The sequence below is a fragment of the Myotis yumanensis genome, unplaced genomic scaffold (assembly GCF_028538775.1).
Source record: "Myotis yumanensis isolate MYYU_CA2020_CCGP unplaced genomic scaffold, mMyoYum1.0.hap1 SCAF_15, whole genome shotgun sequence".
In the NCBI taxonomy this organism is placed as follows: Eukaryota; Metazoa; Chordata; class Mammalia; order Chiroptera; family Vespertilionidae; genus Myotis; species Myotis yumanensis.
In genome coordinates this window covers 9,788,621-9,814,605 of record NW_027223766.1, presented here as the reverse complement: position 1 = coordinate 9,814,605, position 25,985 = coordinate 9,788,621, and the positions used below count along the sequence as shown (strand labels likewise).

Below are 25,985 nucleotides of genomic sequence, written 5' to 3'. Positions count from 1 at the left end.
GGCCTGATCACCCCCAACTGCCCTTCCCTGCCAACCTGAATGCCCCCAACTGCCCTCCCCTGCCGGCCTGGTCCCCCCAATTGCTCTCCCCTCCTGGCCTGTTTGGCCCAACTGTCCTCCCCAGCCGGCCTGATCGCCCACACCTGCCCTCCCTGCTGGTCATCTTGTGGAGGCCATCTTGTGATGACATGAGGGTGTGAGGGCCACCTAGGCTTTTATTAGTATAGAAACCAATATAGTCTCCCTAAAATATAATTGTAATATAATAACTTATTTAATAAAACCTAGAATTATTGATGTAGCACTTTACAAATTACAGTGGGGCCTTGACTTACAAGTTTAATTCGTTCCAAGACCGAGCTTGTTAAGGAGCTCGTTAACTCAAATTACTCTATCAACTCAATGCAAAAAATCGGCCAAGAGACAGCTGGTATCTCAAAAAACTCGTTAGTCGGGACACTCGTAAGTCAAGGCCCCACTGTACCAGGGATTTTTCATGTTTGAGCTCATTCTACAAAAACTCTACCCATGAGATTAATATTATCTCCTATTACGACCTTGTTCAGGTCGTAATGACTTCTATTTCCCATCAAAGCAATCATAAGCTCTTAATTTTTATGCCATTCCACATTTTATGCTATGGCTCTGTTTTGCCCCTTTAACCATATATCAATGTCAGCTGGTTTTAGCTTTAGCCAGGTGAACTTCCTTATGGTCCTCTTCAGGTACTATCCTCATTTCCTCCCTAACGTCTACTCAAAGCACAGCACGGCCCCACCTCACCCTCCTTTGCCCACCCTGTTCTCTCATTTAAACTCTAGTCCCGCAGTGCCCACTCCAAGTCCTACCTTTTCAAAGAGGCCTTCCCCAGGAATTTCTGTCTTCCTGTTTTTTCTTCTTGATTTCCTTTGTCACATATGTTTGCCCTTGATTATAATTTAAAGTTCCTCCTACCTATAAAAGTAATATATGCTTTGCCTGGCCGGCGTGCCTCAGTGATTGAGCATCAATCTATGAACTAGTAGGCGCACATGCCTGGGTCGTGGGCTTGATCCCCAGGGTGGGGCATGTTGGAGGCAGCTGATCAGTGATTCCCCCTCATCATTGATGTTTCTATCTCTTTCTCCCCTTTCCTCTCTGAAATCAATAAAAATATATTATTTTTTTAAAAGCAATATATGCTTCATGTTAAAATATTACATAAGATATTTGAAAGTGAAAAGATAACTTCTGGCTAGCCAATCCTAGTCCGTAGAAGTACTCACCATTGTGTGTCTTTAGAGTTCTGTTTCTGTGCATAAACTGGAACGTTCATGGATGCATATATGCGGACACACCTGTTTACAGACAGGGAGATAAATGTAAATATATATTTTATGCACAGATACCATCCTTCAGTTTGTTTTTTCACTTGACAATATATCTTGGAATTTTTTCATGTCAGTGAATATAAGGGATTTCATTCAAATATCTCTTTATTGCCTCAAATTGTTTCATGTCAAATTATTTCATGCATATACATCTAATCTTCCTTCACAAAATGAAAACGGAAATTCTTCTAGGGCAGGACTACTAATCACTTACATATTCATTCTCTTTACCGTTCCTGTATTCTTTACTCTTTCTGCATTTACTGCATATTTCACATATTTCACATTTGTGCTGTAGGAAATGAAAGATGTTTGCCTTTCATAACCCCTAAGGAGTTAGGATCTAGTGGATAAGAATCTAATTTTATCCACATAACTGTAACACAAGGAAGAAATTGAGAAGTGACACACATTTCTGTTACTGGAAATATGGCTAGGTAGGTTATTTGCTTTTTGTTTTAAAGTATACTTTTATTGATTTCAGAGAGGAAGGCAGAGGGAGAGAGAGATAGAAACATCAATGATGAAAGAGAATCATTGATTGGCTGCCTCCTGCACGCCCCCTACTGGGAATGGAGCCCGCAACCTGGGCATGTGCCCTTGACTGGAATCCATAGGCTGACGCTCTATCCAGTGAGCAAAACCAACTAGGGCTAGGTAGGTTATTTGAACAATCCTCTTGCTGAAAATAATTGGAACTGTTGAATATGTATAAGAAGATATCCTCAGAGCAACAAAGGGCTGAAAAGAGAAGAAATTAAAGGCCAAACTTGAGGAAAAGTGAGAGTTCAGCAAGGCTTAGAGAGTGGAAGCTGCTTTTGCCTTGAGGGTGTTTGCTGATAATAGGCAAATTTGAACTTTGTCTCATAGCAGTAAAACTCCGCAGAAAACTAGGAAATGGTTACCATAAATTTCAGAATAATGGTTTTGGAGGGGGTGGGTTTCTGTTTCTTGGGTACTCAGAACTTTCTTCTTATTGACCCAGTGGTAGTAGCTATCCAGGGTCATTTATTTTCTAAACTGAGCATATTTATTTTATGCGCTTTTCTATACACGTTATAATTTACAACTAAAAGGACAAGTTATGGGACAATATATGTAGTATCATCCCACACCTGCGTGCATGTGCATGTGTATGTATGTATTATCTAAACGGGATGTCTAACATAAATTTTACATGTTGATATAATAAATATATAAATTTATGTTTATGTATAAATGTGTGTGTGTGTTTCATACACAGAAAAAGGTCAGAAGAGTATTCACAAACTACTGAGGGCAACCTTGAGAGGCAGAAAAGGGTTGGGGAGTAGCAAGGAAGGAACTTACATTTTGTGCTTCAAAATTAACTGTTGTTTTTTTTAAATAATCATCATTTTTATTTAGTATGTTTTTAAAAATCTGATTTTAAAAAGATGTGGCTTCTGTCTCAGCCCTAAAGCCCTCCTCTAGCATACTCCATTACACTTGGATCAGTACCTTTAAAAAAACACATGTCGTTCCTTTGCTGGTTTATAAGCTCCTAAAGGGAGCAGGATGGTGTCATGTGTATGTTTATATGTCTTCTACTTAGTAAATCTTGGTACACAGTAGAGGGTGTGTAAATACTAGAGGAAAATGAATGGATAAATGTACCTTAAGAAGAACCTAGGGCTGTAGGCATCCAGTAGATACAACATTTCCTTAGAGGTTCTTGTTATATATCTTGAGAATTATTTTGTGCCTGGCACAGCAGTGGGCATAAAGTTGGCACAGTGAATACAGGTTGATTTGAATTTGACGACACTTTGTGGAACCTGTAGGCAAATGTGGAGTCTGCCTTGCAGTGCCCCCTCTGGATCCCAGAAAACAGGAAAGCGAAAATGCTCTCTAAAAATTAAACTGAGAAATGAACACCCTACCTCACAAATTCAATCCAAGAGAGGCAGTGTGATCTTAAGAGACATAAAGACTCCTTGGCAGTAAGACTTGACTATAACCAATTGAGGGTATTGACCTCTTACACACACACACACACACACACACACACACACACATCAAATCTCCATCAGAAGAGCATTTTCTCTGCCTCCAAAGCAGAGAAAAGCAAAAGCTGTTAATGTAACTGTCACGATACCTTGCAAAGCACTCTCTGACCAACAGCCCCTGCTGGTTGAGGCCTGGCAGGCGGGTAGCCCTGTGTAGAGAGCTGCAGAGCCTTATGCCATTTACACTGGAATCCTGCAATTGACTCCACTCGCCCGCCTCCATGTGCACCCAGCTTCCCTCTGGCAATTGGCCTTCCCACCACGATAATTCACTCAGGCCAATACAGACATCGTGTACCCGAGTCCTCTGTTATTCACTGTTAATAATAAAGTCACTTCCTTTTGTTTTATACATCAGTGTCTTGTGAGTTTTGTTAGCATGAGTCTGCATTCCTGGGTGCAGTCAGTGAGGAGGGTGTCAGTCTGCAAGGCTCATCAAGGTAGACGCTACTTTGTGGGCATCTGTTGGAGTGGACTGCTGGACTTTCCCGGTGATACCCATGTGTCCTCCTGCTCCATGCCTCCTGTCCATTCCACACTTCACGAGAAGAAGTCTTCTCAGAAGTAGTGTGTTGAGAACATCTTCATAATGTGCACATTTCAGTTAGAGAACACCATATATTAAATCGGTGCAATAGATCCTTTTCCTCTGGTGAGTATTATTTGTTTGGCTTTGCAAATTTCACACCTGTATAGATGAATGGAAAATATACTATAGACGCCCTCCCAAAACTCATTTCCCGTTCTGCTTCTTGGCCTCTTGTGGCTTTGCTTCTGCCTCTCATCTCATTGTCAGCCTTGATCCTGGCACCATTCTCAGTCACTTCCTAACCTGGTCTCTCTTGCAGCAGGGAAACCTAAAGAAGATGGAGGACACAGTGAGGTCGACAAGATTAAGGATAAGGATGCGAGTAGAGCAGGCAATGAACGAGGTTATAGAATTTTTTCTTCCATTCTCATCTTCCTCTCTTTTCTCAAACAATTGTACTTGAAAGGGTTTCAGATCCCACACACCGCTGCAGAAACAGTAAAGCACACATTCTCAACAACGTGTTCAACTGGTCTGTGAACACGACGGGCCTTGCACCAGATTTCAAGAAATCATTAACATGTCTCCTTGCCAAAAAGGACATCAGAGTAGATAACGGCAAAACCCTCAGTGAATCCTGGAATTTTTTAAAAAATTAACTGTTCATCAAATAAGTCGACTGTGCAGTGGGATTTTTAATCAGTTTTTCCCCTTTCTCTTCTGTTCTTCCTCTTTCACTACAACCTCCAGCCAGAATAACTGACTATTAAATTTCACCATAAATTTACCAGGAATTTACACAGGTAATCCTCAGTTGTCACTATGATTTGAAATACTCTCTCTTTTATTCATAGATTAGGACCTCACCAAAATTTCAGATAAGATAGGTAAATATAAAATCTTGAAAATACTTTTTTTTTTTTTTTTTTACAAACTTGGTTCCTAAAAATGATTATTTAAACAACCACAGTTAGTTCGTTTATACAGTTGGAACTCTGCAGCAAAATAGGACACTGTTGGATTATTAGTATGTCTAGTAAGTTGGTGAGGCCTCTATCCCTGTGTCACTGCAGGCTCTCTGTGTAGTGACGTGGGGCCGAATTGCTAGACAGGTGGTTATGGACCATTCTTGATTATTTAGGTGCTGGTTAACCAATCAGTGAATTCTTTAGGCCTTTTGACCAAATTCACCATCGTTTGGCTTTCATTTTCTTGGGGTGAAGGATGATGCTAAGGAGGACAGGGTCCCAGTTTCATCCCCGTGTGAGCAAGTCTCTGGTTTCACACCAGAGACTCTTGGATGTAAGATCACTAGCTACACTGTGGCCTCTGCAGTGGTGGAAGTTAGGCGAGGTAGCATCGAAACACTCAAAACCAAGCCTTGTACCACTGCTGAAGTGCTTACCCTAGCTTAGTGAACTAGTAACAGCTGCCTATGATACAAAAGTTAGCATTTCCTAAATCAAACTAGGCAGTATAGTATGTTATATGCTGATATAAGGAATTACCAAAAAGGGAAAAATCCTATTCGCTTCCTTCATTAAATGTTTATTTAAGGGTGAGAGGATAAACAATCGTCAACATTTATAAAAAGTACCCACAACTCTCAAAACTACCTGTAATTTTCAGAACTTTCATGCATCTTCTCATTTTACCAAAGTACATGATATATTGTCAAGATTCCTGCACATAGGGAAGTCCATAAACTGTGCTCTAAATAAAGACAGAGGAGTAGAAGGAGCCGGAGAAAGATGGTCCCCTGAGAAGCAATGAGTGTTTGCCCCTCTCCCTGCCCCTCTTTTCCCAGCAGCCCAGGCCATGGCCTTCCTCTTTCTTTTTCTCCTGTTGAAGGTCAGAGTCTAGACCGGGATTCACTGGACAGAACTAGAAAAACAACCAGCTTGTTAGCACAGAACTATCCTGCACTTGGGCAGCGTTATGACAAGCTGAAGTTTGCAGTTCTCAAAATTATACAGAGATCTTCAGACACAGGCCCTTCGTGACGAGGCCAGCCTTTCACCTACTGGCTGCACAAGGGCCCCGTATACAATGGCAGAGTAGACCCAGCTCCTTTTCGCTCTCTGTTCTGTCTTTCTAAATCCTTTTTCTGGCATCATCTGTTTTTCTTTAGTCTTCCTGGAGCCCCCTAACTCCTCTGATTCTTGTCCCTTTTCAATAAAAGGTTTACCATACGTGTTGTTTTCATTAAGTCAATCCCTGTGTGCGTGTCTGCGTGTTATGTGTGTCTGCCTTTTGTTTTTGTTATTTTGTAATACACTTTAGAATATTCCTTTCTAACCAAATAAATCCCAACAGTAACTTTTAGGATTATGGACTCTTCAGGCAGTCTGAAAACTACCCTCAAAAAATGTATAAACACATCCAATGTTGGGTATAATTTCATGGCGTTCATGTACTCTCAGTACCTATTTATGGATCCCAACTGAGTTTGGAATTCCTGCCCAAGGATGGAATCCCGAAGTTATCTACTTACATGGTCACTGGTGATATTTGAAAACATTCATTCACCAGATATTCATTGAATGTCTACCGTGTGCCAGGAACTACAGGGCACTAGAATGCAGGGAAAAGGACAGTGTAGTTGAGGAGACAGAAAGTATACAGACAGTTACAACACAGAATAGACACAATGGTAGGAGAAGTACAGGAAACCTTGGAGAGCACAGGAGATGAATATTTAATTCAGCCATGGGGCATCAAGAGAGTTACAGATTTGTGTGTGATGTTGAGAAATTTGGATTTAATTTTAAAGGGCCTTAAGTTGAGGAATGATAAGAACTGATCTGTGACTACTGAAAAAGTTAGCTGTGACTGTAGCATGGAGAATGGGTTGGGGGAAACAGGACTGGAGGCTGGGAGACTGGTAGTAAGTCTTGTGACAATAATAGTGATTTTAACCGAAGTACTGACAGTATGATGAAAAGAAGAGAGCGAGTTGGAAGGATATGTACTGGATTGACTGAATCCATTTCTTCAACAAGTATTTGTTGTGCTGCTGTATGTCAGACACTCAGTGGGATACGGTGGTAAACTAGGGAGTCACTGTCTTTGTGCTCAAGTCTGGTGAGGAGGACTTGCAGGCTTCTGGAGTGGACAGCTGAGTGGACGATGGTGCCGGCCACCAGAGGTGACTTTGACGTGTCACAGACCAGAGGTCCCGGGCAGAGAAGTGTTTCTTCAATCTACCCCTCCTGAGATTTCAAGATAGCCTTATAGTTGTGAATCGCTGTGTCTAATGAGAGATGTTACTGCTGGAGAATGTGTCTACGTAAACAGTATTCGGGAATGTAGGTGCCAGTTGGAGCTAGGAAGTGATGCATGGCCCAGAGAGTGTATGTGGATGAGAGAGAGGAGGGCTGAGCCCTGGGCATGACGAAACCATGGAGACAGAAGAGGAACTGACGAGACAGCCAGGAGAGTGTAAAGAATGTAAAGCAGGTTCCACGGTGGAGCCGGTGGAGCAGACGGGAGGGTTACCGTGGCAGCAGCAGGTGGCCTCAGGTGTACCAGAGGGGCCTCTGGTTCGAGACGATGACCTGGGCTTACATATTAAACTTCACACATTCACCACCATCTCAGCTGAAGGGAGTCGTGACTCTTCTCATCGAAGGGCTCAGGGTGGTCAGCAGAAACTACTGAAAGAATTTGTGCCATGTGAATTACATCTCAATAAAGCTGTTGCTAAATAAAGAGAATAATGAGGAAAATTCACTCTTAAACACATCCTAGCAAATTGTCATTTCAAAAATGAATTGATTATAAGCATCCAGATGTGGGGAGGGGTGGGGTGCAGTGAGGGAGATGTATGCACCGGAGGAGGGTAAGTTTGTATCTAGTCACTTAGTAGCACTCTGTGAAAACAGTGGCTCAGCGCCTTAGCCCTCAGAGAGGAAAGGGTTGTTACTCAGATCTCACAGCCAGATGAGGCGTCTTTTCTTGAAAGGGCAACAAAAACATTCTCTTTGACATTGAATGACTCAAAATATCCCGCTCTTGTGTTTGCCCTAAGAAAAAAATATATATGCAAGGATATCCTAACAAGTAATAAGAATAAAGAACACAGTAAGAGAAAGAAATTGTAAATAGAGTATTTTTAAGTAGTATGGAATTAATAGTGAATAACAGTTATTAATATAGTAGTAAGCCAGACGCTAATAACTCCTCAAAAAAGAAAATGTAACAGACTAACAATAATAGGGATCTGTGATCAGTAAGTGTTTCAACAGTTTGGCAGAAGGAAGGTGGAAGAGCACAAGGAAACTCCAAAATGCTGGTGTATTATTGGTGCCAGTAAGGAAGGCAGGATAAAGAAAGTGTAAGTGTAGGAAGATGGCGGCATAGGTAAACACCGGAGACTGCCGCCGTGGACAACCACTTCAAAAATACAACTAAAAGTCGGAGCGGACATCAACCAGAACCACGGGAAGGCTGGCTGAGGAGAGTCTCTTCAACTAGAAGCAAAAACAACAGCATTCCGACGCTCAGCGGAGGCGCAGTGTGGAAAATTTAAAGGTACGGCGGTGCGGTGGTGAGGGTGCGCGCGCAAAGCGGGCTGGCGGCTGAGGGTGCGATTGTCGTTTTCAAGCAGGAGGGAGTCTCAGACTCTGGGCTACAGATCCGGGCGAGTCTATAGGGACCCAGACTCAAACGGGAGAAGCGGGACTGTCTGGCTACGGCCCCTCCGAGGTTTGCAGCGATTGCTGGGACAGAGAGGCAGAGCCCCTGGGGACGGACTGAGAGCGGCCATAGCTGCTCCCTCCCCCCCGCCCTGTTGAGCCCGCCCCGCCCAAACCCTGCGCACAGCCATTTGCCGATCGCCTCAGGCAAGGGCTGGACTAGCGCCTCCCCTGAGGACTGAAGTTTTCCCACAGCTGATTTCCACTGCCAGTTGGCCTGGTGGTCAAATCCCTCTAGTGTTAACTACAACAATTAAGGCTTGGCTAGAACAAGACTGCGCACAGAGACCACAAGGGGGTGCACCAAGAAAGCATAAAAGATGCGGAGACAAAAAAACATGACAGAAATGGAGGATATGGAGCTAAGAATCGCAATTTTGAGGGCTTGCCATAAATTTGTGCAGAGCCTCACGAAAACTAATGAGACCCTCGATGCTACGATAAAGAAATTAGAAAGTAAGCATACACGGACTGAAATAAAGAATATTATACCCAATAGCAGACCAGAGGAGCACAAGAATCAAACCAAAGATTCGACAAAAAACACCCAATTGGAAAAGCAAAATGAAAAAAGAATCCGAAAGTGTGAAGATAGTGTAAGGAGCCTCTGGGACAGCTTTAAGCGGACTAATATCAGAGTCATTGGAGTGCCAGAAGATGAGAGACAGCAAGATATTGAAAACCTATTTCAAGAAATAATGGCAGAAAACTTCCCCCACCTGGAGAAAGAAAGGGACTTACAGGTCCAAGAAGCGCAGAGAACCCCAAACAAAAGGAATCCAAAGAGGACCACACCAAGACACATCATCATTAAAATGCCAAGAGCAAAAGACAAAGAGAAAATCTTAAAAGCAGCAAGAGAAAGAGGCTCAATTACCTACAAGGGAATACCCATACGCCTGTCAGCTGATTTCTCAACAGAAACTTTGCAGGCCAGAAGGGAATGGCAAGAAATATTCAAAGTGATGAATACCAAGAACCTACAACCAAGATTACTTTATCCAGCAAAGCTATCATTCAGAACTGAAGGTCAGATAAAGAGCTTCACAGATAAGGAAAAGCTAAAGGAGTTCATCACCGCCAAACCAGTATTATATGAAATGCTGAAAGGTATCCTTTAAGAAGAGGAAGAAGAAGAAAAAGGTAAAGATACAAATTATGAACAACAAATATGCATCTATCAACAAATGAATCTAAGAATCAAGTGAATAAATAACCTGATGTACAGAATGAACTGGTGACTATAATGAATCAGGGACATAGAAAGGGAATGGACTGACTATTCTTGGGGGAAAAGGGGTGTGGGAGATGCGGGAAGTGACTGGACAAAAATCATGCACCTATGGATGAACTCAGTGGGTGGGGAGTGAGGGTGGAGGGTGGGGTGGGAGCTGGAAGGAGGGGAGTTATGGGGGGAAAAAAGAGGAACAAATGTAATAACCTGATCAATAAAGATTTAAAAAAAAAAAAAAAAAAGAAAGTGTAAGTGTAAGCAGTGCTAGTGTAGAAATAGGATGAATAACTCCCCCACCAATTGACTAAGAGTTGGGGAGAGGACTTCTTAGCCAAACTGGCAAAAATAGAATTAAAAGAAAGGTTTTTTCTCCCCAGAGTACAAAGTCTAGACATACTAATTTTTCTTTTTCTTGTAAGTTCAAAACACTTTCACTTAAAACTACATATGTGAAATTTTAAGTCAAATACTAACAATGAAATCTGGTAGCATATTGCAAGAATTGTAAACCTGAACAGTTCAGACTTGTTTCAGTAATGTAGCATGTGTTTATCATTAGAAATCCAATACTATGGTGATCACATTGATAGATCAAAGGAGGAAAGCCTTTGTCAGCCATTTATTCCTGTGAGCCAAGCATCACTCTGGTGGGCCAGCGGTTGAACTGGAGCAACCAAGTCCCTTTCTTTGTGATACTTAAGGGAGAACATTAAGAAATAGACAGCTAGCATAATAATCACATATACGATTTTGTTGTATGATAGATTTTCAAATCAGTGGGGAAAAGTTGGTTTATTCAAGAAATTATTTTGGAACCATTGGCTAATGTTTTAGTGACTCTTAACCCAAAATTTATACATTAAAATACATTCCAGATGAATTAAAGATTTGATTGTTAAAAGTTGAAACTGAATATGAGGAGCTATAATCAGGGAATACTTGCATTACCTCATGTTCTGTTAGACCTTTTCAGTCATGGCAGAAGGGGGAGTTCTTGGAAAGATTTGAGCTAAAGCATAATGTTGCTCAGTTTCTGAGATGATAAGGACAAAAGCAAGGGCTTCAAACTTACAGACAGTCCACGAAGCATAACATGTTTGGAAGATGTATTAGAAGGTTACAGAGAACTGAAACTTCAAGGGGTAAAACCCAACGTCATTACCTGACACATCAAAGTTTGCAGCCAAAGTCCAGCTGTGCTATTAAGACTCATGGACATTTTCCCAGTGATTCCTGCAACCTAAATGTTCTGATGCTTATCTGCCTCGTGTAGTACTTAAAACACATCTGAAGTGGGTACAAATAGTATTTTACGTATCTTACTGGTAAAGATAGAGCAGAACGGTCTCAGTGCTTGCCTGAGGGCACCCAGCTAATAAGTAATTGGCAGTGCCAAGTTCAAACCCCGTCTAGTGCCCCCTCGGCTCTCCTGGCCATTGGGCTATACTGAACATGGCTGCTAACTCTGACTAGTACTAAAGTTCTCAAGAAGCAGGTTCCTGCAGGTGAATTCAGGGAGGGGAAATTTTAACTTAATTTGTCTGAATAATAAGTTTGGATGATAGCTTATCAACTCACAGCTGGAAAGTCCACTTGGAGTTGTGAGGAATCCTCTTCTCACTCCATCCTGTGTTTGCCAGATCTTCGTGGGGAGTGTCTGGAACTCAAATGTCGTTCAGTTGCCAGGATTACTTCCAGAAAATCACTTTGAAGTATTTTTGAGCTAAATATTTCCCTGTTTACTCCCAAACAAATGAGCGGGCTTCGAATGCCACATATGTCGTCAGCCTGCATTTATGAGGCTGGTTTTTCTCCACTTGTGACTGGGCAGGCAAAGCAGTTTGATCAACACGCCCCCCACCGAGTTCTCTTCCCCCGCCATGCAGGTTAGAAGGTGGAGGCCATGGAGCAAGAATGCTCAGTGTTGATGGTCATCAGAGTTTTTAAGCAAAAAATTTCCCAAATCTACCATTTTCATATTTTAAGTTCACAATATTTATCTCTTATTTTAAACATTAAAGGCAGGCTTGAGATTTTTTTAAGTTTATTTCAAGGTGACATGAACTTTTAAAAACATTGAGAGGCATTGTTCTGTGTGTTTGCTTATTGGTATGGAAAGGTAAAGATGCACACAGTGTGTTTTTCAAAAAAGCATATCCTTCTCCACCCTCTTGGATTCTCTAGCCCTCTATTTTTTTTTAAATTAATATGAAGAGGATTGAAATACTGATACTATTGAGTTTCTCTCTATTTACCCCTCTGTTTTTAAAAATGAGTTTGGTGTATCTCTGTTAACATAGCTATGGAAATACGTGTAGCCTAGCTTGGCCGGTATAGCCCAGCTGTTGAGCATCAACCCAGGACCAAGAGGTCACCAGTTCAATTACAGGTCAGGGCACATGCCAGTGTTTCGGGCTCAATCCCCTGTGGGGGGCCTACAGGAGGCAGCCGATCGGAGATATTTCTCTGATGTTTCTATCTCTCTACCCCACTCTCCCTTCCTCTCTCACTAAAGAAATGAATAAAAACATATTTTTTAAAAGAAATATTTGTAGCCTAAAATCCTATTTTTTTTTATTGTAAGTGAACATTTATTAACTAAAATAATCTACTTTGACTTGTTTCACTTTTATTCTCATGAATTCAGGTTTGTCTGAAGTTATTGTAGCTATAATTTCTTCTGATTCACATTTATTTTGTCATTTCTTTTCCAGCCATTTCTTAGTTTTTAGATTTTAAATCATTTTGAATCCTGATCTTTAAATAGTGACGTTTATGTTGACAGTTGGTAACGATGTTAATTTTAATATTAATATTAGTCTACATGTAGTAAATGTTTATGTATATGTATTATAATAAAACAGCATGCTTAATGTGATCTATTTTTATAAAATAGATTTAAATCTATGATATGCCATATGGGAAATTATCTAAAAGGATATATACACAGCTATTGATAGTAGTTGGTTATCTTTGATGGTGGGACTACCAGTGGTTTAAATGTTTATTTATGTGTATATTCAAAGTTTTTATAGTAAAAATGTATTATTTCCATAATAAAAAAGTATAAGTAATTACAAAGCGAGTAAGGCAGTCTGCTGCAGGACAAAGTAGACAAATGTCAGTAGCTGTCTTATTTACATACCAGCCATCCCATTGGGAAGTGTAGTTGGGGTGGGGAACAAAATGAGCAAACACGCCCTGACCGGTCTGGCTCAGTGGATGGAGTGTCGGCCTGCGGACTGAAAGGTCCCAGGTTCGATTCTGGTCAAGGGCATGTGCCTTGGTTTCGGGCACATCCCCGGGGTGGTGGTGGTGGGGGTGGTGGTGGTGGTGGTGGTGGTGTGTGTGTGCAGGAGGCAGCTGATCGATGTTTCTAACTCTATTCCTCTTCCTTCCTCTCTGTAAAAAATCAGTAAAATATATATATTTTTAAAAATTTATATATTAAAAAAAATAAGCAAACAGTTCCATTCTAAATAACAACATGACACAAAATGCCCAGAAAGGAACTTAAGAAATGTGTAGATCTTTTCCAAAAGCAAACATTTGTCTGAGGTACTTGAAACAATAGAATGTTAGGTCACGGATTCAGTAGGAAGACACAGTGATTTTTTACGTGGGAGAGACTTGAATATGTTTAAATACTAATACAAAAGAGAGGAAAGTTCACATTTTCACACAGTGGAAGGAATGATATTTCTTCAAGTAGAATCAGTAGCATTTGGTGCTTGAGTAGATACAGAGCTTGAATAAGAGCCAGAAGATAGTAATATTTCCAACTTACATTCCTGGGAAAAAGAGGATCTCCTTGACTAATAATAGCAATGTTAGCAACTATTTATCGAGGGCCTATTATGAACTACACAATGTGATATTATTTTCATGTGCACTGATTTGATCTTACCACCATCTGAAAGTTACCGATATTAATCCCACTTTTTAGATAAAGTAACTCAGGCTTTTTTTTTTCTTCAATAATGAGAGAGAGAGGAATGGAGAGAGAGAAAAACATAGATTTTTGTTGTTCCACTTATTTATGTATTCATTGGTTGATTCTTTATGTGTGTGTGTGTGTGTGTGTGTGTGTGTGTGTGTGTATTTCAGAGAGAAAGGGAGAGGCAGAGAGAGATAGAGATAGAAACATCAATGATGAGAGAGAATCATTGATTGGCTGTCTCCTGCACGCCCCCTATTTGGGATCGAACCCGCAACCCAGGCATGTGCCCCTGACTGGAACTGAACCCGGGACCCTTCAGTCCGCAGGCCGACACTCTATCCACTGAGCCAAACCAGCTAAGGCACATTGGTTGATTCTTTAATGTGCCCTGACCTGGAGTCAAACCCAAAACCTTGGTGTCCTGAGACGAGGCTCTAACCAATTGAGCTACCCAGCCAGGTAAGAAACAGGCTTTTATAAGCAATGTTAAATGAGTTCCCAAGTTCTGACAGGGGCTAGGTGTCAGCTGTGGTTTGAACTTAGACCTGTAGTCTAAAGACTTTCCCTCTTCAGTATACTACACTAGACTGCCACCACAAGGCACGATCCCCGAACGGGAAGCAGGCTTGGGTTAGGACAGTAAGTCTGGCTTCTTTAACATAGGGACTAAGTTTAAGAGATTGGTACAATATCAGTTTGGAGGTAACTCATTGGAAATATGGTCTAGAGTCTGAGGAAAGAGCTAAAGGCATGCTTAGGGGTGCCATCAGGAATCGCTTGTAGCCTTGGAAATAGATGAGATCGTTGAGGGTGGGCTAGTAATCAGCAAAAAGAAGAGGAACTAATTCTGAGAACACCAGCCTTTAGGAAGCAAGTAACAAGAACTAATGTGTGGGACCGGGAAGAGGATGGTAAATAAAAGAAAGAGGAGCAAGCAGGTAAAAATAAACATATACTGTACTTCATCGGTTTTAAGGCAGACGTTTTCCCGGTTTAGTATCTCTAAAATTGGCACATATCTTTCTAGCAATGAGGTCTTATCATGGACAGCTCAGTAATATGTAAAATAATGGGGCGTTTTATAACTGAAGGGTTATTTTAATCTGGTAGTTATTGGTTTAAAAAAATCTATTGTTTGAATTTATCCATTTCTAGGTTATGTCATAAGGTAAGCATACGTTAACTTCGTCGTCTATTTTAGCAGCACATGGATCACATTAAATGGACAGTCGCATGTTGAGGGGGCAGTTCAGAGGTTCAGAGCTCAAGGTCTGGAGCAAAGCAGGACCGTTCAAAGCGCCCTTGCCTACCAGCTGTGCTCCTGGGCGAATCTCTTTACCCCCGTAAGCCTGGCTTTTCTTACCTGTAAAACGAGGACTGAGTGAAATAGCAGTACATAGAGAGGACTCAGCATTGTGCCCAAGCTCTCAGCTCTCACTGTTGTTTTCCTGTCTTGCCTTCGCAGATGAACAACTGTCCTCCAGGGTGTCGCCATGTCTAAGTAAGGCTCGGTGGCATCCAGATGAGGGGACTACATAGGGAGTTTATTTACACCATGTGAGTTCCATGTTCCCTTGTCCTGAGAATGTTAAGTGGTGTTATCTGATAGAAAATCTGAATTAGCAGGTGTACACAGATGGTGAAATTTTTTGTGCCTAGCCCAGAGCCTTGCTTATAGTAGATACATAGTGAAGTACTGATTGATGATAACTAACCCCAAGGGGCAGGCTTCTTTTTGGCTCTACACAAAAAAAGATGCAGTCTTTGTGGATGGGTGTTTGGGGAATTCCTGCAATATGTCTCAGATGGATCGCATTAGGTTTTTTTTTGGTGTTTTTTTTAATGTGTGTGTGTGTGGGGGGGGGGAGTTTACTTTGTATTTTATCTCTGATATCAGGGGATTTTGTGGTTTCTCAGATGTTGTGCTGGGTAAGAAGTAGTAACTGCGTAAACACTGGGTAGGGTGTGCCGATAGTGTCATAAATATACCTCTTAGTTTTTCTTAAAAAACCAGCAGCTATTACGGAGTTGCCAAATTAGTATTGAGCCTTCCCTCCAGAAAGCTTACGAGGAAGTCATATAGGCTGTCTGGTTTACAAGGTAATTACATTTAGGAATTACATTTTTCTAAATGTTACACCACACAGAAAGAATTCTAAGAAAAAAATCCATTCCTTTGGGGAAAACTGATTTTATTTTTTTTTAGTCATAGTCTTAATTTCTCCTGTAAGATTGTTTAGTTTTGGAAGCTCCTTAGAAAACCTAGAAGAGATTAAATATTTTCAGATCTAAAGTGTTTCTAAAGCTGTAATTAGGTATTTCTGCAAATTAGCAAACTAATTTATTCTTTCTTTTATTTAGTCAAAATTCACCTTTTAGAGTAGGCTTTTATTTGATCTTAATTGTCAAATTATTTCATTTTCTTTGACTTTAATAATTACCTTTAATAATTCCAACTCAAATGCCTTCGTTGTTCGCATTTGTGTCTCAGTCATATTTACAGATGTCTGATAAGTAAGGTCCTACGCAGTCTTTCATATTGTGTTGAATGGCTAGATGCACATCGGTGCATAGTACTTGAGCCAGCAGTGTGCCATGAACCTTCTACCAAGACATGTCGTGCACCCTCAGATTGTCCAGCTACCATGGGACTCAATTTGCAAAAGTAAATAGTGTCCCTTTGTAAAAGAAAGAAAATTAGCAATACTATCATTCAAATTCTGAGGATTAAAAAACACCGAGCAAGTAAATAGTATAAACTTCCCATGTATAGCGAATTCTGAATCATTGCAGTTTTTGTATAACCGACCCACATAAATTCTTTGCTGTGTTCTTTTACTTATATGCCGCAGGGTTTATCGCTCCCATTTCTAAGACATCAAGTCTGATTTTCTTTGAGCCTTAATCCTCTTGCTGGTCGATGCGGCTGAGTTGTCTGGACCCTCCTTGGTGCGAGTGCCCGACTGACACTGTGAAGGCTGTGAGGGCAGTTTGGGTCAGGTGGATCCGTTTATTCAGCAGACACATGCCTTGTTCGTGGCTCCAAAGGAGCCCAGCGTTCAGTAGAGAAGTGTGGTGGTTCTACAGCATGGCCCCTCAAACTCTGACACTCCTCCCATGGGAAGGTGGGCTCTGCCTCCTCCCCTTGATTCTGGGTTCTCTGTCTGCTTGACAGTAAACTATGGCAGAACTCTTCAGTTTCTGGTCCCAGAGCTTAAGAAACCAGCAGTTTCCACTCCTGTCTGTCTCTTGAGGACACTCACTTTTAGAGCCCATGCTGTGAAGAAACCTGAATTGCTGGGGGGTGAGGGGTGGGGAGAGGGACCAGGTGGAGAGGAACTGTCAGCCGCATCCCTGCCAGCTCTGAGCCGCTGGAAGTAGACTCTAGCTCTGGGAAGCTGCCCCAGCCTCACTGCTGTGTGTGGAGCAGGACAGGCCCCTCTCGCTGAGCCCTGCCCCAATTGCAGATTCATGAGCAAATAAATGACTGTGCTAAGCCACCAAGTTCTGCCAAAACGAGAAGGTAGTCACATAAGTGAGCAATTGCGAAGCAGGTAGACATAAGGTGACAGTGAGTGTAGTGAGTATCACAGCAACACTGAGCACAGACACCTAATCCTTCCTTCAGTGCCGAGGAAGACTTCCTCAGTGACATGACAAGTGGACTGAGTCTTGAGTGAGTAAGGGCTAGCCAGCCAGGGGGCGGGGGCAGGAGGGCCCACAGTGTGGTCAGAGCAAAGGCAGGGTAGAGTGTTACCCATTTACAGGCTAGGAAGTGTGAATCCCTGGTGTTGTCATGCTGGCTGCTGGTAAGTGGCTGAGAGAAAAATTGAGATCAGATCTTCTAATGCCTAAGTTTTGTCAGTTGTACCACCCTACAGTTTTGAAGCTGAAACTCCATTGGGTTCTATAACCCAACCTCTCCTTTTAGAGACGAAGCAACTGAGGCAGCAGCCTGGTGAGGCGACTTGGTGGTCTGGGAGCCGACTCTGAGATGGAGATTAGGGTGCATAAGTTTGTGGGGTGTGCTTGGAATCAACAGCTGTGGGAGGGGAGGAGAGGGGGCAGGACTGAGCGGAGGGACAAGTCAAGTGGGGAAGATACAGTCTCAGCAGAAGCTTCAGCCAGGCCTTTATGTCATCAACCAGCTGTGGGGTGCTGCTCACCCCAAGAAGGCCATGATCTGAGACTTTCTGGCTAAAGCAGTGCCCAGAGAGGGCTGAGAGCAGACGACTTTCTGCCATCAGCACTCCCGGCCATTTCATTCCTGAGGACCGTCTGGAAGGCACCTCAGTGTCCACCATGGACTTTGGAGTTATTCAGACCTGGGTTTAAATCCTCTCTCTGCCACTTCCTAGCCGCTCAGTAAGCTAGTTATGTTAGGGAGAGTCTGGATAACTTCTTTAACCCTCAGGATCCTCTTCTATAACATAGGAACAGTAATGTGAACACAAAGCCTTGGTTTCCTTATTTGTAAAATGGGAAGAATAATTTTACCATCCTTTTGGGAAGGTTGTTAGAGGATCCAGTGAGATCATTAAGTTTCCAAAGTACCCACTTTTAGAAAATTAGTTGTTATTGAACTATATGTAAAGTGCCTCGTCCAGTGCCAGGTACATAATATTTGCCACGAAAGTTGCTCAATAAATATTTCATTAAAAAATGTTCAGTGACTTTCTAGAGGCCAAGGTCAGTGTCAAAGCAAGAGCTGGAATGCATCCGACTTACACTACTCTTAGGTTTGGGTTTCAAATTAAGGAATATGGGAGGAGATGTCTCCACGGTGAGTCAGAGTGTGTTGGAAGGGAGTGGGTCCCTGAACACGACGTTACCTAGGACAGCCTGATTCCTTAGGCTGCCTTCTGGTGTCAGCCCAGTGTGAGCATGTGTTTTTCAGAAGAGAACCACGAAGATAAAATTAAAGATGAAATCATCTGAGTAGTAGTGCTGCACCAAAAACAGCACTATTGCAAAAGGATACTAATAGGTGGGAACAGGTTACTTTGATTCATTTCAGAAATATACATATTCCCAATGATATGAGTATGCAAAATAAATAAATGTATTAATTATTGTATTATTTTCCATACAAGCAACTGTAACCCGACTTTTGCCCACCATGTACATACACATATACACGACTGTACTTTTGTGCATCTTCGCCAGATCTGATTGTTTTCCCAGCAGATTTAGATTCTAGTCCTGCTGGCTCCCTCTCTCAGTGGATGTTGACCCAAGGACAATTCACACACTCTCTCTGGGCTGGAGTATCCTCTCTAAAGTGAGGCTTTGGATCTAGGTGAGGGCCTTCATGTTCTGTCATGGCATGATTCTTTCATTCCCAGTGTATCCTACAGCACAGATTTAAGGCAAAACCTGGCTATATTATCCTACAGATAAATGCTTATTTCACATGGACCAAGGAGCATGATGTGTTGAGCGAAACCTGCAGGGGACAATGTTCAGTGGCTCTTGCTAAAACGCCCTGACACTTACCTTTCAGTGCAGGAGAGAAAAATCACTGTTTTGTGAGTCAACCAGAATACGCCATAGTCACCACAGAATCATGTCCTTACCTGCTGCTTTTTGTGTGGAATCATCCAGATTTGTTGTTTAACATTTATTGACAGTCACTATTGTGTTGGATACTGTGCGGGGCAAGCTTATGCAAGCTGTACCCCAGTTGCATTAACCGAGGGAAAGAATGGAAAGTGATAAGTTCACAAGGTTGGAAATGCAAGACTTCTTATTTTCTATCAGAAAGGCTGTTAGTCTCAATCCAGCATCATCGAACCTTTGTGATTTATAAAGGCATCTTGTTGGTTTTTTTCATTTTGGCTCCTTTGCTATTCTCATGGAATTGGGTTTATGACTTCAGTAGCTTTTGAAATTTCGGCAACTAAACTCTCATTGGGGATTCATCCCACTTAAGGCATTTTAATATAACTCTTTTATTAATATCTTGAATTCTGGGAATTGAATCCGTATACTTACACTTTTAAATTTGTTCTTGCCTGAACCATTATACATTTTCACAGAACAAATATTTAATCCTTACGATTTTGTAACCAAGGGATTTAAAGATTAACTCTGAAAATGGGTCAGGGAAAAACATCTACTCTGGTTTGCAGCTAATCAGGCAAGGAAGTAAAAAAGGCAGCGTGGAAGCTTTTGCAAAGCGTTTGTGAAATTAGTTTTATGTAACTTTCTGAAAGCTGCTATCTATAAAGCTGAAGTATGAGTCAAAGCTTCTTTTAGTTCTGCCACTCCTCCATCCATCCATTCATTATTATTCACCCATTCATTGTTCATCCATCCATTCACCAAATATTGCTCCAGAAACTGGGGTAACAGATGAATAAGACGGCAGGAGCTTACTGTGTGCCAGTCCTGTGCCAGGAGCTTTGAGACTTGGGAACCTGATGCCCACAGCTCCACAGCCTGGTGTCACCGGCTGAGTACTGCGGGGGGTGCAGTTGTTTTCCTGCACTCTCGAGAAAGCTGTGTAGCTTTAGGTGAGACCCATTCTGTGTCCATTTCCTCATCTCTGAAGTGGTATTGCTCACCCGATTTACTAAGAGCGTTGATGAAAGAATCAGATGAAATACTGATTTTGAAAGAGCTTTGAAAAATAGCATTACAAAAAGACAAGTAGTGATCTTGTGACTGATAAGTGGTTTTGACCATTTCATTGCCTCTGTGAAAAGGGTGGAGGTTGAGAACATTTCTGTATGTTTACGATGGTTCTTTCACATGTGCAACTGCCCTACTTCCTGTCCACGGGGCAGAGACTTCGTAATGAGGCAGCTGGGGGAATGATAGCTGCAGCTGGCAATACTTCATCTACTGCATTAAATCAACAAATATTAAGTGGCCAGACTAAGTGGGGAGAGGATAATGGCTGAGATGACATCTATCTTCAAGAAGCCGAGACTTCTCCTTGGCCAGTGTGGCTCAGTTGGTTGAGCACCATCCCGTGCACTGAAAGATCGCTGGTTTGGTTCCCGGTCAGGGCACATACCCAGGTTGCATTTCTGTACGGATCTTATCTCAAGGGCACACCACAGAAGTATTGCCTTGCTTCAAACTAAATTCTGTAACTCAAATTAAGAACAAATGAATACGGCTAACTATTCATGAGCTGGGGCAGAGGAGGTCTGTTTTTCAAGCACCATCAAATTGTAGAATGAAATAGTGATTAGAGTAGCGACTAGGGATTCAGCAGCAGACCTTTTTATTTTTTAATCTAACAGTATGTAGCTTTTTAAAAAAAAATCAGCATGTCTTATAAAGTCAAGATTGCTACAGATTTTCCTCATGAGTGAAGTTTCTTGAATATTAAAAATAGTCCATGGGATGAACAAGAATAGATCCAGAGACAAATGGTAGGGGAGGGGGGGGTGGTTAGAGAGCAACCAAAGGACTTATATGCATGCATATTAGCATAACCAAGGGACACAGACACTGCGATGGTCGGGGCTTGCCCCAAGGAGGGAATAGCTGGGGGCTGGGGCCGGGGGTTCAATTGGGAAAAAAGGAGACATATGTAAAACTTTAGACAGTAAAAAAAAAAAAAAAAAAAGAAAAGAAAAATTCAAAAAAAAACCCTAGTCTGTGGAAACCAGGACAAATACCACCATCCATGCTCACCTCCTATGGGAGGAGCGTGGGTAGGACTACGTGGAGGTGTGAATGGTTCTTTGCTGTGAAGATTTTGTTTCTCTAAAGTGCGTATCGCTTGGTCCTGCTATGTAGTTGGGAAGAACAGAAAACCGTTCCGCTGATCACTTTCCTTACATTGATCTTCTGAATATTTTACAGGAATCCTTAAGAATTTCAGAATGAACAGCAACAACAAAAAGCACTGGGAGCTTGAGATTAGAAATAGGAGGTAAAATAAAAGAAAGCAGTAGTAGGCCTCTGTTTTTCTTTGCAAGTAAGTCTTAGGAAAAGGGAGTTGAGGACAAGGAGACAGATCTTGAAAAACATTCCAGTGTTTCTTAAGAAGGACAAGGAGAAACGTTAGGAGTTACTATGTCCCTGGAAGCATCATAGGGTAAAACACTGGTTTATAATAAAGGCATTGAACATTTGGTTCAAGGGCAGAGTGGGAAAGGGTCCCTTTCCTAAGCATGTCCTTTTATTGCTTTACTTTAGTGAGTGCAATGATATATAGGGGCTTTCATTCATATTGTATTTTTATGGGAGTTTATGAGAAGTGAGACTGGAAGGTCAGGACTAAACTGCTGAGGGAGTTGAATGCAGGTTAAGAAATGAATAATTTATCTTATAAATCAGTGGTCGCTAACCTTTCAGACCTCACGGACCACCAGTAGTTCGTGGACCACCAGTTGGCGACCACTGTTATAGGTGACATTAAACTAGAGAAGTCTTTTGAGTGGGGGAGGGCCTAATCATACTAATATTTTTTTAAAGTTTTTTTTAATACAAAAAGCCTAAAGTTTATACTTAAAAAAAGTTCATACTCGAAAAAGTTTATATATTCAAAAAATTTAATCTGGTGACATGAAGGAAAGAAGAAACTGGGATACAGGAGAGGACTAGTTTGCATGTTAAACAATAAGTATTTTGAGCAGTGTTTTGATTGGTTAAATTAGGAATGCAGGGAAAGGGTGGCTGTGATTTGTGGGAGAGGAAATGAGCATTCGTCAGTGGGACTTATATTGGTGGTTACAAGGAAAGGACCCCAGGTTTTTATCACAAGTGCCCAGAAAATGATCACTCCATTGCAAAAATAATTTTTAAAAGCAAAAGGAACTGTGATGGTCTATTCAAGTTCACAGGTTTTCTTGGAAGCCACGGTGTATGATGAGCAATTAAAATGTAGCCCAGGCTGTTGAGGATGCAGACTGCAATTGGGAGAAAGGTCATGCCTAAAAACGAATTATTTGGAAGTTTCATATCCAGATATAATGTTGACATTTTAGCAGGAGCAACACAGAGGGCTGAGATGGACATGTGTGCATTGGCTTGAAGGAGGAAGAAAGATCTTAGGAGGAATGGTCCAAGATGGAAGAGGTGCAGATCCCATAGAAGTGTAGAGGCCAGAGGAGGAAGTGATTTCAGAATGGTGCGGCCGACAGCACAGAGCCTGCAGATCAGAACTAAGGAGTCGTTATGAACTTAGAGGATGAAAATTGAGATGCAGGAGGAGGAAGAATGTCAAAAAGTAGGAAGCTAAAATAGGTGGCTCTATTGGATGACCATTGTGTGAACTTTAAATGAAATTAACTTGATAAATGATGTTTTTCCTGGATGACCAGTAGACATTTAAATCTCTTGTGTTTTATCAATTTCAAAGACTTTTTGAATTGGCAGATATTGGGGGAGAGATCATGCCTTAATTTTAATGTATTTTTAAGTTCCATAATTCTCTTTTTTATTTCCACAAAATATGAGCTTCTTGTACATGCCTGCCTTTGCTCATTCCCCAAAATGGATTAATATGGATTTGGCTCTTTTACTTTGAGTAAGAGAAGTCGGCTTGCATATGGCTGATTAGATTTTATGTATCCAATGGCATTCAGAGCAAAGAATTAAAATGCTGGTTGCCTTTCACCTTTTCTCTTACACTTATGGAGCAAATAAAACCATACCACTTTACAGTGACCTGCCTCTGTATTCCACTCGCTGCGTGGTTAATTTATTTTCTGTCCTATCATGACTTTAAGGAAGAGAAGTTTTTTACAGCAGAGGTTGGCATAGATGTGTGCATTCCATGATCACAGCTTTCTGCAAAAATTAAGACTCTTATTTTATGCTTCGAGTGTGTGCTTCTTGGCAATAGTTCATGGGATCTGACTAAATCTAAAAGTGTAAAAGGCAAACTCGAACCGTTGAGGTCTGTATTACAAAGAATAACTTGGTTCCCTTGAGTCTAAATAACAAGACTGCATCAGTCATCATTTCTATAGTTAAAAACGTCTATCCAGTTTATTTCCTGAGAGTCTTTACCAAGCTGAGACTGGAGCAAAGTAAGTTAACATAAGTGGTTAACATGTCCTCCGGAAGCCTCTGTTCATTCATTCATTCATTCATTTAACACTTATTGAATACATTCATACTTTCTGCCAGGCTGAAGTAAAAATTGGCCACCGCCTCTAGGGTTCTTCAAGACTAGTGTCTTTACAAGTGATAGGAATTTGAGCGCAGTTGTTGTAGAAGAAGTAAGCTGAGGAAGCTATAAGAAGAGAGTGACTAGAATATGATGAGAGAGGAGGAAAACATGAAATTGTAGACAGTATACAGGAGACAGTTTCTGCAGATCCTTATGTCACTTGCTAAAGAACCTGAATTTTATCCTGAGAGCAGTGGTGTGCATTGAATTGTTTCAAACAGAACCAAGTCATGATCAGCATTATGTTCCATTCTGGGTAGGTTGACAAACAGATTTGAGGGGGAGGGAAAGCTAGAGGCAGGAAGACAGTTATAAGACTACTAGAGGCCTGGTGCACAAAATTCATGCACTTGGGGGTGGGGGAGGGGTGTCCTTCAGCCTGGCCTACGCCCTTTTGCGGTCCAGGAGCTCTTGGGAGATGTCTGATAGTTTAGGCCCATGGGGAGTGGGCCTAAGCCGGCAGTCGGACATTCTTAGTTCTGCGGAGGTGGGAGAGGCTCCCGCCACCGCCGCTGTGCTCACCAGCCATGAGCCCGGCTTCTGGCTGAGCAGCACTCCCCCTGTGGGAGTGCACTGACCACCAGGAGGCAGCTCCTGCATTGAGCATCTGTCCCCTGGTGGTCAGTGCGCATCATAGCAACCTGTCGTTCCACCTTTTGGTCGATTTGCATATTAGCCTTTTATTATATAGGATTGTAGTAATTGTGGTGAGGAGAGTCTTATTTAAGATGGGTTCAGAGAGGAGGAATTGAATTTGAAAGATAGTTGGGATATAGTAGTAATAGGTCGAGTAGAAGAAATGGGAGGGAGTAAGAGACAGATAGAGTCAAGGACAAGTTTGTGGCTTAAGTGCCCAGGCCATGGGGGACAAAAACAAGAGGTGTCAGCTTTTGGCTATCTCAAACATGAGAGAGGTTATAGTGGCTGAGTCATCATGAAAGGCTGATTCAGTCCCTGACAGGAATCCTACCTGTTCATCTTTGAAACCAAGGATGAAATGGCTTTTGGCCTCTGAAAACCTTTGGAACTGTGCTGAATAGGTATGAATCAGGTTTCATAGGTAGGAGCCCTTGGGTTTCTACAGCAGACCTGGAGGGTGCATGCTTGCTATTATTGCAGTAGTGTATGCTTTTGAGAGTGGCTTTCGGTCTTGCTTTTTTTTTTCTTTAAATATATTTTGATTTTTTTACAGAGAGGAAGGGAGAGGGATACAGAGTTAGAAACATCGATGAGAGAGAAACATCGATCAGCTGCCTCCTGCACACTCCCTACTGGGGATGTGCCCGCAACCAAGGTATATGCCCTTGACCAGAATCGAACCTGGAACCCTTGAGTCCGTAGGCTGACGCTCTATCCACTGAGCCAAACTGGTTAGGGCTCGGTCTTTTTAATAACTGTAATCATATGTATGTTTCACCTTGATAATGGCTGTTATACTTAGCACTTTATATCTTCAAAGAGCTCAACAACATTAACTAATTAATCTGCGTAATATCCCTGTGAGTTTTCCCAGATGGGAAAATGCAGAGATGTTCAGTGATTTACTCAAGGCCACACAGCTTCGCAGTGACAGATCTGGCTTTTGAATCTGCAGTTTCTTTATCTTATCACACCCATACAAGTTGATGGTTGGTCTTACCTTATCAGACCATGTTTGCCATTTTGCTTATTCAAAAATCTCAGCATTTAGATCTAGAAAAGGCCAATCAGGGTACAGGGAAGAGTGAAAGTGGCCAAATGAGAGTGAAGATGACCCTGCATGTGGGGGGCATTGGGAGAAGGAGACTAGGAATAGTAATATCAGATCTCAACTCCAGTTTATCTGGGGAAAGAGACCATCTTCCAGTGGCGCTGTGACATCATTTCAGCTACCAGACCAGTCAGTCCTTGTGTCAAGGCATCTTGTGTGGCATAACACTATACCCAGCAGCAAGGGAACACTTACAGAAATTGTCTCTTTTGCAGTTTTTAGTCGGCTATGTGTAAAGCAAGAGAGCCAATTGGGAGCTAGTCAGACCTGAGTTGAAATCTCTCCCAGGAGGGAGCTGGA

At 41.8% G+C, this 25,985-nt stretch overlaps 1 protein-coding gene across 4 annotated transcripts in view; it reads left to right on the top strand.

The window, feature by feature from the left end:
- The window catches only part of NSMCE2 (NSE2 (MMS21) homolog, SMC5-SMC6 complex SUMO ligase), a 225,813-nt gene that overhangs the window by 122,369 nt on the left and 77,459 nt on the right, over nucleotides 1–25,985 (top strand). The window contains exon 5 of one of the 4 annotated variants that reach the window (XM_070392740.1): nucleotides 4,249–6,140. The exons of 2 other annotated variants lie outside the window; for them this stretch is intronic. In XM_070392740.1, coding sequence (XP_070248841.1) covers nucleotides 4,249–4,466 — 218 coding nt within the window. In that variant the 3' untranslated portion in view covers nucleotides 4,467–6,140. Of the gene's footprint in view, nucleotides 1–4,245; nucleotides 6,141–25,985 lie in introns of those variants that run through there. One more of the 4 variants, XM_070392739.1, reaches the window with a different exon arrangement.